The 14,572-nt window shown below is 45.4% G+C and overlaps 1 protein-coding gene across 9 annotated transcripts in view; it reads right to left on the reverse strand.

Moving 5' to 3' along the window:
• WDR63 (WD repeat domain 63) overlaps positions 1-14,572 on the reverse strand; it is a 61,249-nt gene that overhangs the window by 32,594 nt on the left and 14,083 nt on the right. For 6 of the 9 annotated variants that reach the window (XM_021090352.1, XM_021090349.1, XM_021090348.1 and 3 more), the window contains exons 6-12: positions 14,050-14,199; positions 13,895-13,930; positions 12,838-13,037; positions 7,720-7,836; positions 5,355-5,545; positions 4,231-4,355; positions 1,457-1,546 (exon numbers count right to left, since the gene is read on the reverse strand). In XM_021090352.1, coding sequence (XP_020946011.1) covers positions 1,457-1,546; positions 4,231-4,355; positions 5,355-5,545; positions 7,720-7,836; positions 12,838-13,037; positions 13,895-13,930; positions 14,050-14,199 — 909 coding nt within the window. Of the gene's footprint in view, positions 1-1,456; positions 1,547-4,230; positions 4,356-5,354; positions 5,546-7,719; positions 7,837-12,837; positions 13,038-13,894; positions 13,954-14,049; positions 14,200-14,572 lie in introns of those variants that run through there. The other 3 variants (XM_021090350.1, XM_001928466.6, XM_021090353.1) reach the window with 2 other exon arrangements.

Here is a 14,572-nt window from a genome sequence, read left to right on the forward strand (position 1 = left end):
GCGAATTGGATATTGAACATTTAAAAAAACCCCTATTGGAATTGTATGCACTCTGATAAATCAATCGCCTTGGGAGGATAATCAAATTTAGCCCGTGTATAAGACGGCAACTTTTAAAGTGAGTATAAGAAATGTTTTCTTCTTCATAAAAGAGTTTAAGCACTTTGGGTGTTGTGCTTGTGTAAGTAAATTCTAGCCGTTTCTTTTAAAAGCCAATGTAGACATCATGCAATTCTCTCTGCTCCAGGGAGAGTTCTTCCTCTGTTCGGGGAATGTGCTTGTTCTGGGGACAGCTGTCTTAGACCCAGGAGAAAGCAGTCTGTTCTCCAGAATTACGTGCAAACACCCGAAATTGTCCAAAAGGCTAGGAAGCTATGATTTCTATTCAAATGAATATTATGGCCAATTTTGAATTTGCATATATACATGGATGGTCATTTTTGAAAAATCAGAATAAAGTATCCCATGTGACACTAAATTAGAATACTAAGACCTTAACAGAACGTCAGGATGATAGAACTATGAATGATTTGATTTTTATCATTTACTTTTACAAAGTATTCTAAAGCAAACTTCGCAATAAGTAAAAAGGGCATTTCAGGGTCTGCAGGGCTTTTGGAGGAGGAGCTCCAGGTCATCCTTATGATCGCCAGTTACTACTGAACAAAACCAAAGAAAAAATTGATTTTCTTAGGAGTTCCCATTGAGGGCGCAGTGGGTTCAGGATGTGACCATGTCACAGCCATGGCTCCAATTCGATCCCTGGCCCTGGGAACTTCCATTCGTCTCAGGTGCGGCCAAAAAGGAAAAAAATTAGGTTTCTTAGATGTTTTGTTCTGGATGAGGGGATGGATGATGCAGATGTTCACAGTCCACCACAGGGCGCTTCCCAGTCACACACAAAAGATAAGGCACCCCTGCAGTGGTCAGACTCAACGGCTATCACAGTGGACTTAAACTTCGGTCACAAAATAGCTGTAAGATCTCTATTTTGCTTTTTTGGAGAGACAGGCAATTGGAAGATAGAATCTAAACTTCATATAAATTAGACAACTTAAGGAGAAAAAGAAAAAGAGCAAACGGGACATTGCGGTATACAAACATAAATTCGGTGATACAGGCTGTTTTCCAGAGAATTCTGTTTAAAGTCTGGATCATTCCCTGACTCCTGTACCCCTGGGGAAATTTCAGAAGAGGCCTCTTGACCAAAAGGCATTCATGCTTTTGGGTTTGTTCTTCTGTGCGGGCTTGTAATATGTGGTTCTAACCCAGCGACACCAGGTTTTGTCCCCGTTATCACAGCAGGGTTTCCTGCGGACCTCGCGAGCCCAGATACAGTGGCAGACATGCTGACATGTGTTTCCCCTGCTGAACTGAACGCTTAAGTTCAAAAAACTACCGACCAATATTGTTACAGAATATCGTCTAATAAAGAGTTGAAAAAGCTCATGTGTACCTGCCCATTCATGCAGCCTCCAGCAATGATATTAGGGTCACTCGGACAGAACTTGAAGCAGAAGATGTCATCCGGGCTCTCCAGCATTAGCTAAGGGGAAACCCCCACCAAGTTCAAGAGACCGTGAGAGAAACTATTAGGCTCATGGGCAGAAAATAATATGAAGACAGTCAAAAGTCAAATCTATAAGAACCATGCACCTGGAGTCCATTCCTAGAATTCTACCTCTGGATTGGAAGCTGCTGTCACCGAGTTTTATCCTGGATGTTGACCCAGAGCAGGTAGGTCCTCGAGGCCCGTCTCCCCACCCCTACCCTCCACTGGTCATTGTTGGAGCGTATCATCATGTGTTATAAATAAAAAACTATGAGAGTGCTTCCGGTAAGCAGACAGCAACCTCTATGTCTGGGAGGCCAGGATGTTGTATTATCTATTCCCTGCTGTATACAGGGCCTGGCACAGAGAGAGCGCTCAAAATTAAAACATGTTGAACAATATTATCACTGGCAACACTGCCGGTGGTATTTCAAATTTTAAAACAACACAGAACCCAGAGGTAAACAAAATCAAGTGCCTGGAGGGCGGGGGGAAGCCCTGAAAGGAACACACTTATTTGTGAGCAAATAGGTGTAGTAACCACAGTGAACACCTGCCCTGCTGTGCTGGCACTGTGCTACACACTTGCATGGTTGCATGGTGACCGCTCTTCCATAAAGATAACGGCCAAAAACACAGGCTCCAGAGGCCGTGGGTTTTCCACCACCGAGCTAAAGAGTTCGAATTGGAATTGCGGCGGATTATCTTGGTTTAGTTGGTTCTTTATGGAGAAACCTGTTTTTGAAAATACAACCTTTAATACTTTCCTATAGTTTTGATTAGAACAAAGACAAAATTAATCATTTGCATTATTTCTTTAGCAAATTATTTGCAAGTCTTTTAAAAGCTATTCTTCAGAACAGAGGAAAGGCGAGTTTTTCTTCCTGCTTCCTATTTGTCTGGAAGTTGGGCCATGCTCCCATGGCCGGCAGTGGGGAGCCTTCCACACTGCAGAGGAGGTAGGAAAACCGCAGCCAGAGAAAGGCCACCTTTCTTGTGATAAGTAGCTGACGAGGAAGGACGATTGAGCTGCCATTTTGATCTCTGTATCTGTAATAATTAAAGCATCTAGACTCTCTAACAGTAAAACTGCCTTCATTCCGATGGATTAGGGAAGGACTAAGGCGAAGCTAGAGTTTATTAGGGAAAGCCCTAGTTATAGAATGCCTTATAGAAGCAAAATATCGTTATATTCAAGTACGTTGAAAAAAGGTAATCTAACATTGCAAAGCACCCTCCCCTAAGCAGAAGCCATCTGGAGCACACACCGGAAACTGAACACGGAGGCAAACCCAGCATGCAGCCTTATTTAATTGGGCTGCTGTGCGTTTTGGTTTGGTTTTCATTGGGCTATTTAAAAATTGGGAGATGTTGGCGGGCGGCCGCTGGAGCTGCCTGGAGAGCTTGGCCGTCCACAGCGATGCTGTGCTTCTGCCCGGGCTGCGCAAGTGGATGCTGAGGGAGGGGCAGCACTGCCCTGGCTTCACCTGCAATACCCGCCCCTAGGGGCTCAGTCACCCGCAGGACAACAAACCCCAAGTATCCAGGGTTGAACCAAGCGGATGACTTGCGAGGGGGAGCAGCTGCTCAGAGTGCTGGCTCTACTGCAGCCGTGTCCCAAAGGTGTGCATCCTGGTGTCTGTTTCCTGCAGCTTCAGACCCGCTCTGCAGACCCCCATTCTGTAACCTTCTGCAAGGCCCGAGGCCACCTTCTACAGCTGTTGCTGTGCTCAGTGTTGACACCGCCGCAGGGACCAGGGCCAGGCTGGCCCAGCGTGTCAGCGCCTAAAGGTCTCAGGGTGAGTTCCCAGCCCCCAGGGTGAACTGTGTCCTGAGGGCCTTTGCTGGGGTGGGAAAGCTAACCCTCATGGGGGCCAGCCAGGGGGTCAGGAAATGCAGCCCATCACCCAGTTGAGGATTAACTCCTTAGTGTGTGGGGGGGGCCATAGCCAAGCGCATCCTGTTTAAAGCCCTGTCTTCATCCTTGACCTTCATCTGGCGCTTGACCTTCTCTCACCATCAGCTGCTCATACATGTTTACACTGTTTGCACAACCAGTAAAGGAAAACTTATGAATTTAGACACTCGATGTCCCTAAGTATTTAACCATCAATTAGAAACCTATTTGATTAACATTGTTTCTGAATTTTTAATTAAAATTAAAAAGCTAAAAGCAAAAAATAAATAAAAATTGGGAGATGTCACACAAAACTTGATGAGTGGGACCACCTGGCAAGAGCCGAAGCGGGGCTGTCCCCGCAGATGGGCCGTGTGCTCTCTAGAGCCACTGTCCCCGCCCTCCCCACTGTCTCTCATACAGTCATCTTTACCCGCCACCATCTCCTACCATGATCCTGGGAACTGAGGAAAATCAGGTGACACTAAAATCTCATAAAGCTCATAAAAGGGTTTCTCCTTAAGATCAATCGAACATGCCTCTCACAATATTTTTTGAAATAACATGTTGGTTTGTTCCAATAAACCTTTCCAATAAACCAAGTGTAAACTTGAGTTTTGCTCAAACAGAATGATGACAAATTCGAAACTGAAGAAAGCCTAACTTTATGAGGGTTTACAACATCATGTGGTTGTAAAGCATTTGTTGATTAAAACTGCTAAAGATACACGAAAGAAGTGTTTGAAATTTTTAGACCACGTGGATGACTCTGCTGAATTACCTGAGGATGTATGGGATCGGAGAAACTCCAGAAAAGAATCAGCGATGGCTGCAGCAATAATTTACCAGAAAAGTGGACTCTTTCTTCAAAGGAGAGTCGAACAGCCACCGACACAGCTATTAGCCCTGATTGAAACACAGCCAGGAATTAAAGTCTGTAGCAACTGGGCGTAGAGAAGTGGTTTTAGGTCTTGCCTTTTTTGTTTGTTTGTTTTTGTTTTTGTTTGTTTGTTTGTTTGTTTTGCTTTTTAGGGCCACACTCATGGCATATGGAGGTTCCCAAGCTAGGGGTCAAATCAGACCTACAGCTGCCGGCCTACACCACAGCTCAGGGCAACTCTGAATCCTTAACCCACTGAGCGAGGCCAGGGATCAAACCCACAACCTCAGATTCGTTTCAGCTGCACCACGTTGGGAACTCCAGGCCTTGCTTTTCTCTATAGTCAGTGCTCATTTCCATTTCAATCAAACCTGTGTGAAAATATTCTATGGGAGTTTTCTTGGATCCCTACTGTCTAATACCAGGGTTGCCAATAGCCGCTTGTCACTTATTTAGCACTTGAACTGTGGCTGGTCCAAATTGAGATTACTATTAGTATAAATAAACAGTGCATTTTGATGATTTAGTCAGAAAAAGACGGGTTTTGTTTGTTTGTGTTTTTTTGGGTGAGGAGGACAGTGTCGGGGAGGGAAGGAGGTACAGGGCACGGGTGGCTCTGTCCCTGGTTCTGCCCTCAGACATCCCTGCCTCCCTTGGGTACTGAGTGCTTGGAAGGAGGCGTGTCTCCTATCTTGCCCAGTAATCAGGGCCGCAGGGCATCAGAGGAAGGAAGTTAGCCTTGGTGGTCGTCAGGCCCCAGGCAAATCCAGATTCAGCATTGCAACAGCTGGGCGACCTGAGCCAGTCATTTCCCCGAGTTGAACTTTGGTCCCCTGCTTGTAGAGACCCCAGGGCGGTCCCATGGGGTAGCTGGGAGGACACGTGATGGGAGAAGGCACAGAAAGTGCTTGGCAGGCAGGTGCCTGCACTCGGGAATGGACGGTGTCTCATTGGAAGTGAGCCTGTCTGTGGTTTGACTCTGTCAGCGTCAGCCCAGAGTGGCCTCCCAGCTGGATCCCGCTCACCGCAGACAACCGGATGCCAGCAGATGCAGGTGATCATCTTCTCTGCCAGGTTGTGCAGGTCCGTGAAGGACTGGTATTCTTTCAGGTGGGTGTCAGTCTTGTCCCCAAATGTGCCTTCTTCTTCCGCCAGGCTTTTCCAGTCGTCCACAAATGTATTCATGATTTCATTTTGCTGCAGGGCTATTTCAACACTATTTTGTAAAAGAAAAAAAAGAATTAAGATGTTAGATTTTCGTATTCGATGATATGGCTTTTAGCAGAATGGTTTTCAGTTACACGTTTCCTAAAATAAGGAAAAAACCTTGTATTTAGATAATTATATACAAGCAGTAAATACCATAATAGATATTCTTAACATATCAAACAAGGGTACCATTTAATACCTCTGTCATTAATCATTACAGTATCACTTACTGCTTAATTGTAAACCCTTCTCGAAAACTCATCTGTTAAACTAGAAGCATTTCCTAGGACCAGCAGCCTCAGCATGACCGGAACTGTTAGAAATGAGGAGTCACAAGCTACACCCCAGACCTCCCGAGTCAGAACCTGCGTTTTAAGAAGACACCCAGCTGGTTCACGTGCACATTGAGGTCTGAACAACCCTGTGTAGGGTAGGTTCATACCCGGAGCATCCAGGTTTAAAACCCAGTTTCAAAGAGAAGCATTTGTTAGCATTTTCAAAACCATTTCTTTCTGTTCCAGGCTGAACGGGGAGGTAATTCACGAGGAAGAAGTAAAGACAGCACCTTCCCTCTGGTTTCCCGAGTCCGTCCGCCTGAACTCTACCACCTGGATCCTGAGAATGATGAACTGGAGGCTGGCAAGGTTTGCTGTCTGAGAGAAAGCCTGTGGGTATCATTTTTCTTAAGCCCTCAAGTGAATGTTTCTTAGTGGATTTGAGCATCTCCTTAAAGTTTCTCTCTCTCCTCTCAGATCCTTTTCTTCTGTTGCAAATAATGCCTGCCTTAGGTTTGTTCTGGACAAAATTCTATGCGAAAAAAAGAGCTCATGTATCAAAGGGCTCTCTTCCAGAACAAACTCAGGCTTATATTAATCTTAAAAAATTAAGTAAACCTTAAACAGTTCTTGGGTAACAGGCACGGCTGCGATGTAAATGGGGGTTGCTTATTCATTCTTGGCCAGTGTTAAATTTCCGGTACTTATTTTCCTCTTTCTTCTTATAATTCTGGCCCTTGCTTCCCACATCTCAAGGAGGGAATTCTGAAGCTGTTCTTCTTACAAGCATGGCAATTGAAAGGGAAGAATAAAAGCTGCTAAAAATAATACCCAATGCAGGTAATTGAGAACTGGCTACAGACCGTTTATTTCCCTGAAATGCACTGTACACAGATAGACATCTCATTTTTACTGTTCTTAATAACTACTTAATTTTGATATGAGGAAAAGAAACCTCAGATTTTTCTCCTTTCTTTCTCATTGCCCACATAGGGAACACTCCCACATTGCTGTAAGGCAGTGGCAAATACTTAATAAGCTCTCTTTGAATCATTAGTGAATTCTTTTTTGTCTTTTTAGTGAATTTTTGAACCAGATTCTAAGCATAGGTCACAACTTTTGAGAGTTGTTGGAGTTTTCAAGACATTTAATCTTAAAATGTTTTCTTAAAAATAAAAATAAAAAACTTAACCTGGACTATATATGAGCTCGTCTATCAAATCTTTCATTTTGGAAAGAAACAGAAACTGACCTATTGGTACAGATGGCAGAACCTGAACCACTGACCTGAACTCCGATATCAACTTGATGAGAGCTTGCCAAACTGTTTCTTTGGCTTAAAAGTCCCAAGGCTCTGCTTAGGGCCCTAGTGTCAGGGTAGGGGGCGTTTTTAAGACATTTCTCTTTCAGAGCCAGTAACAGCGGCAGCAACACAAGAGTTAGGGATGAGGGCGACCTATCCAAAACCCATACCTGCCTTGAATTCAGGTTCTCACTTAAAAGTAATTTTGGTAAATGCCTATCGTCACTGTAATGATCATCTCCAGCACCCACAGCATCCCCGTCTTTGTAAACCTCTAAGAGGCAGTGAAGCTAAGAAGGCGAGTGCGAGGAAAACCGTTAGGAAACCGTGGTGAGTCAATGGTAACTTGCCATCAGGAAACAGCATATACACCTTTCCGGCTCACTCTGTGTGGTGGGCCCTCGATTTGAGGGTCTAGGATGTTGCTTAGCAACAGAAGGGAAAGACAGACCGAGAGTCTGTAGAACGTGTCACGCCGCCGATAAACGTCTTCATACATCCTGTCTGGACACCAGGCAGGGAGCTGTTTTTTAAAGACCTACCATTGTAAGTGCACATACACACTTTACATTGATATTTTTAAACTTCACATGCAGCTTTTACCTTATGGACACGTTGTTAAGAAACTCAGTCAGAGTCTTCGATTGTCCCAGTGTGTCTTTTTCTTCTTCTGAAAACTCTCTTGGATAATATTGTGTAGTAGCATTTTTGGGATATGCCCTAATATATTAAAAGAAAGTGAATACCCCAAATTAGATCAAAGACAATTAAATAGAGGCCATGACAGGTCAAAAGTTTGTCTCTGAAACAATATTAGGGTATTTTTTTGTATTTAAATTTTATATATTGAATTTTTTTCTACACCGTGGACAATAGATCCTGGCTGCCATTCAAAGTACTCGTGAATTTCACTCTTTATTTTAAAAACAATTTATTTAGATAATTTAAATTTACAGAAAAGTTGTAAGAAGGGTATAAAAAATTCCCATATGCTCCTTCCCCAGACTCATTAGTTACTGACATTTTGTCACTCCATCAACATGGAAATAGTGTCCATCATTAACAGTCAGCATTCACTGAGAGGCCAATAAATTTAAAGTTATGTGGTTAGGGTTCCTGCTGTCAGAAGTTCGCTCTTCCTTTCTGAGCCTACCTCCTGAGTCTGTCCTGGCTGACTCACTTTTCTGTACACTGGCAGGAAAACAGAATGCTCTACCTGGCTTGACTAAGAAATTTGTCTCAAAACTCTACTTAAAAGAGACACATGCACCTGCATGTTCATTGCAGCACTATTCACAATAGCCAGGGCATGGAAACAATCCAAATGTCCATCAACAGATGATTGGATTAGGAAGATGTGGTACATATGCACAATGGAATACTACTCAGCCATAAAAAGAATGACATAACGCCATGTGCAGCAACATGGATGGAACTAGAGAATCTCATACTGAGTGAAATGAGCCAGAAAGACAAAGACAAATACCATATGATATCACTTATAACTGGAATCTAATATCCAGCACAAATGAACATCTCCTCAGAAAAGAAAATCATGGACTTGGAGAAGAGACTTGTGGCTGCCTGATGGGAGGGGGAGGGAGTGGGAGGGATCCGGAGCTTGGGCTTATCAGACACAACTTAGAATAGATTTACAAGGAGATCCTGCTGAGTAGCATTGAGAACTTTGTCTAGATACTCATGTTGCAACGGAACAAAGGGTGGGGGAAAAAATGTAATTGTAATGTATACATGTAAGGATAACTTGATCCCCTTGCTGTACAGTGGGAAAATTAAAAAAAAAAAATTTGTCTCAAAAATCTGTTTCTTCCACTCATGAGTCACCTCTCTCCTTCCTGTCTTACCCTCATTTCTTGATATTTAAAGTTTTTTTTTTTGTCTTTTGTCTTTTTTAGGGCCACACCCTCAGCATATGGGGGTTCCCAGGCTAGGGGTTGAATCGGAGCTGTAACTGCTGGCCTACACCACAGCCACAGCAAAGCCAGATCACCAGACCTGAGCCACGTCTGCAACCTACACCACAGCTCACGGCAATGCTGGATCCTTGACCTACTGAGCAAGGCCAGGGATTGAACCCCTGTCCCCATGGATACTAGTCGGATTCATTAACCACTGAGCCACAACGGGAACTCGGAGATTTAATGATCTTTGACGTCCTGATCATCTTCCAAGGCCTGATCACTCCTCGTCCTTCTCCTCACCTCACTGGCTCTGGCCGGTCTGGCCATCTGCTCCCGGCTTCTGAGCCATGTCCTTCCTCACCCTGGTACCTATGCACTTAGGCCCTGACTTTAACACTGCATTGGCATGGTTTCTGACTCTTCGGTTCACAGAGATCTGAAAGTCATGTTTTTGTTTTGTTTTTTGTCTTTTTGCTATTTCTCGGGCCGCTCCCGCGGCATATGGTGGTCCCCAGGCTAGGGGTCAAATCGAGCTGTAGCCACCGGCCTACGCCAGAGCCACAGCAATTCGGGATCCGAGCCGCGTCTGCAACCTACACCACAGCTCGTGGCAACGCTGGATCCCCAACCCACTGAGCAAGCGCAGGGACCAAACCCGCAGCCTCATGGTTCCTAGTCGGATTCGTTAACCCCTGCGCCACAACGGGAACTCCTGAAAGTCATGTTTTGAAGATGATTTTCTCTGGCTGATTCTCCTGTCTTAACCTCTCTCACTGTTCATTCCATGGCTCTCTTACACTGAACTCACGTCTGTCATTCTGCATGTTCTTCCTTAACTCGATCCCCTCCCCTTCCCTTCCTCCGTCCTTTTCCCCCTCCGTTTAATGACTACCTGCCAGGAACTGTCCTGTGAGTTGGGGGTAGAGCAGTAAACCAACCAGACAACGTTCCCGTCTCGTGGAGCTTAAATTCTACGTCGTGGTGAGAAGGGGAGAGGAGAGAGACAATGACCAGTACACACCAAGCGATGAGGGAACCGTGAAGGCAAAGTAAGGCAAGAGGTTGGCTCTGCTTTTCCACAGGAGTGTCGGGGAATAAGCCTCGTGCAAGCAGAGGTCTGAATGGAGGAGGGAGAAAACCCTCAGGACGGGGAAGAGCGGCCTCTGCAGAGGACCTGTGAGCATGAGCACGTGTCAGATCTCAGGATGCGTTGGGGACTGCAGGGAACCAAAGGGGCTGGAACGAATGGGCCAGAGAATTGTGGGAAATGAGGGCCGAGGACTCCAATCGCCATCACACGAAGCTTTGTAAGTCCCTTCAGGATAGGAGGCCATAGGAGGGGTTGCGTCAGTGACATGGTATGAGCTTCATTTAACAGGATTAGCCGGGCTCTTGTGTGAGCAGCGTGATGCAAGAGGATAGAGAAAGCCCCATTAGGCTGCATTCCAGTAATCCAGGCAGAGGTGACGATGCTTGGTCCAAGCTGAGAGCAGGGAATGTATTTTGAAGACAGACCCAATACAATTTAAGATTTGGTGTCTGAGCAATTACAAGAAGACCACTGCCATTTACTGAAATGAGGAAGATTTGGGAGTCTGGGGCTTGAAAACAGAAAGTCCAAAGTTTGTGGTTGGACACGTTAACTTTGAGACGTTAGTTATTTAAGGAAGCGGATGAGTATGAACACATGAGCATAGAGTTCGGGGAGAGATTGAGGTTGAAGCCATCAGCCAAGAGATGACAGGTAACATCACAGGAATGAACACATTCACTCAGAGATCAACTACAGTTGGAGAACACATCAAAAGGAGTCAGCTTTGTGGGTCCTTTAACATTCGGAAGTTGGGAGGAGCAGGATCTCAGTAAAAGAGACAGAGAAGGCGCTGCAGGTGAGTTCGGCGGGTGAATGAGTAGTCTCCACCAGCCAACGGACAGGTGTTGACGGAAGGAGAAACGGTCAGCGTGTTAAATACTGCCGAGCAGTGGCAAAAGAGGGGGTCTGAAGACTGGATGAGGCAGTCAGACCACGGGGTCTTTGGTGGCTTTGCTAAGACTGGAGCATACTTAAGACAGAGGGTAGAAGAGAAGTTGGAGCTAGAAAACGTGCACAGTGCTGTGAGGGGTTTCGATGTTAAAAAAAAAGCAGAGAAATGACCTGAGCGCCAGAAAGGCCAAAAAGTTTTTGTTGGTTTTAGCGATGAGGTTTACAGCATTCTGCGTTTACATGTGTCTCCTTTCCATCCTTTCTCCTTGGTTTGCTGCCGCCTGACTTTAGAACCTGGTCACATTTCCCTGGTTTAATGAGAGTAGGCCGATCCTACTCAATCCAGTCTCCTCAACTCCAGACTCCCCTCCTGCCCCGTTCTCCCTACACACTGCCCGGCTCAGCTTGTTTTAATAGCTTTGCCTTCTTGCCTCTGCCTGGGCTTTGGAACTTGCCAAAGTTCCCTACAATCAGTGACAGAGAACCAGACCTGTTTCTCTGTCTGCCTCTGCTCCTCCCTCCACACCTCCCAGGCTGGTCTCCATGTTGTCCGTACAAGCTCTGTTGATCCCTCCCCCTTGAATTGTTCATGTGATTAAAAAAAAAAAAAAAAAAAAAAAAAGGTTGTTTTCCCTTTCTGTGTGTTCAGGTCATACTCAACATTTGTGGCTTATCTTCTATAAATCTAAAATTATTTCAAAATAAAACAACACCAGATCCGAGATGGGTCTGTGACCTACACCACAGCTCAAGGCAACGTTGGTTCCTTAACCTGCTGAGCGAGGTCAGGGATTGAACCTGCATCCTCATGGATGCTAGTCAGGTTCATTTCAGCTGAACCATGATGGAAAATCCTGGTTTAATTCTTTTTTAAAAAAGACATGCATGGCTTAGCTAAATATGTCTTCAAATTTACACAACTTTCAAAGCCTAGTTCAATTTCCCAAAGGAGTCCCTCGGGAATCCATTTCACATCAATTAATTCACTAAAAATTTTACTTAAAAGCTTGCTGTGTGGAATGATATCATTTACAGCCTCAAAGCACTCTGGCTGTAAGGCAGACAGGCCAGTAAGCGGGTGAGTACAACATGGGTCATCGGTGCTGCAATAAAGACACGTCTAAGCTTTAGTGCAGAGGAGAGGGTGACTGACTCTACCTGGCGTTTCCAGGAAATCACAGAGGGTATGAACTGGAACCTACAGGGTGCAGAGGGTGGATCAGGTGGTGCAGGGCATTTTAGGCAGAGGAACAGCATGGGCAAAGGCAGGAAGGAAGGTATGCTGGGCCCGGACGTAGCTCGTAGGCTACAGCACGGAGGGCTTGTCTGGGGACGGGGCTGGACAGGCAGAGTGACTCACCGAGGAGGAAGGAAGGGGACCTCATATGTCATCCTGAGGGCTCCGGGCGTGCGGGGAGCCGTGGAAGGGATTTTGGCAGAGATGTGGTACGGTCTGACTCGAGACACAAGAATGACCATGCCGGTGGTAGACTAGGGGAGTTAGAAGGTGAAGGTGATATTCCGGGTGACAGACGACGAGCCCTTCTCTAGAGCAGCACCGTAAGTATCGGCAGCATCACTGTTTCCCACTTTACAGTCTTTACGGTCTGACATATCTGTGTTTCACTTTCCTCCTAAGATTTTTAAAAGGCTCTGTCGATTATAGTTAGACCTTCTAGAGTTAAGTTCCTCCGTGGAGTGCTGTAGTCATGGTCAATTCACCTCTACTGTAAAGCCCTCTCAAAATAATCATGGGTGTTGCTAGATGTTACTGCAATTGCCTGTGGAAAAAATGTAAATGCATCACATACTTACCATCTCGTCTGCGTACTTGTGTCCCTGATTTGGGGGACTGCTTGCATGCCAACATCTCTCTCGAGTTGCTTAAGGGTAAAATTTTTATCTGGGTAGGCTGTGCATTCAATATAGGCATCTTTTACAGTGGAAGCATTCTGGTCACTGAACTTAACTGAGGCACCAAAATCACTTCGTTTCCGAGAAATCATGTAGGTGACCTGGAAGACACGTGAGCAGGAGAGGGAACGTCATCGAGCCCCTGGAGGGGAACGGCCGCGTGGCCAAGGCTGGCGCTCTGCCCACATCCTCTTGGGTCCCTCTGTGTACTTCCCAAGTCCATGAGCCATGTTCCCACAGCCACCTGGGCCGCTCTTCCGTGGAGGAAGCTCTAGGGTCCCAGGGCCACTTTGTTGGAAGGTACATCTCGACCAGTGATAGACTGTAGGATGCATATGGAAGCCCCTCTCTTTTGCTTCTGTTTGGTGCGCCTCTGAGGTGTCATTTACGCTCCAGAGTTCATTCCCTTAGGGGTGCAGGCTGAAGCCTTACCTCTGCCAGACCTTGGTCTGAGACTGTACCCTTGCAGGGCTCCTGCATGTCCCTGTCCTGCCGCTTTCCCCATTCTCTTGAGGGGCATTTGCATAAGGAGTCCCTTGCACACAACTGCCCCTGTCAGGGGCTGCTCCGGGAAGGTCATTGGGTTAGTTTCCCAGGGAGGCTCTAACCAAGTACCACAGACTGGGTGGCTTGAAACAACAGGATTTTATTCCCTCTCGGTTGTGGAGGCTGGAAGTCTGAAGCCAGTGTCGGAGGGCCGGTTTCCTCCAGGGCGCTGAGGGTGAATCTGTTCCCTGGCTCTCTGCCAGCTTCTGGTGCGACGGCAGCAGCCCTGGGTCCCTGGTTGATGGATGCTTCACTCCAGTCTCTACCTCCTTCCTCACGTGCTGTTCTCCCTGCGTCTCCGCATCTTCTCAAGACCATCCTCTCATAAGGACCCCAGTCATACTGGATAAAGCTCCCCTGTTTCCCAATAAGGCCACGCCCTGAAGTAGTGGGGATTCAGACTTCAGCTTACCTTCCAGAACATCCACCTAAGGCAGTGATCCTTCGTCTGTCAAAAGGAAAGCCATATTCCTGTAGGAAACACGGCAAGCCATGCGGATCCCTCAGGAGTAAGCGTTGCTAAGTTACAGAGAGATGAGGACTGGAGATCATATTCAAGCCACTGACCTGCTTTGTGGATTCCTTAACTGATTCTTCTTCAATTTCTTTTTCACTGCCCAAAGAAACCCATGGTTTAGAGACAGGTGGCTTATAAATATATATATCTTCAGGAATATATTCTTTATATTCTTCCTGTTCTTCTGGTGCTTCTGGGGGCTGAAGTAAAACAAAAACATTCTAAAATACACGACCAAATTTACATATGCATATTTTGCAATAAATTTTACTCATATAACTTAAAGTCTTATTATTTTTCTTCTTTGTAGGTTCATGCCTTTAATTATGAGAAAAAAGTAAGCCAAAAAAAGTAAGATTAAAGAACAAACAAGAAAGGGATCAAGGATATAGAAAGAAGAAAAAGGAGAGGAATAAAAGTGAAAGATAAGTGATAAGAAAAAAGCATTTACTATATATTTTAAAGATATACATTACTGTATATATCTTTAAGAATATAGAATGCTAAAACTTGATAAAATGTAAAACTAATTTTCTCTGATTTAATGATATCCTTTGATAAAAGGATTATATG

The sequence above is a fragment of the Sus scrofa genome, chromosome 4 (genome assembly GCF_000003025.6).
Source record: "Sus scrofa isolate TJ Tabasco breed Duroc chromosome 4, Sscrofa11.1, whole genome shotgun sequence".
NCBI lineage: Eukaryota > Metazoa > Chordata > Mammalia > Artiodactyla > Suidae > Sus > Sus scrofa.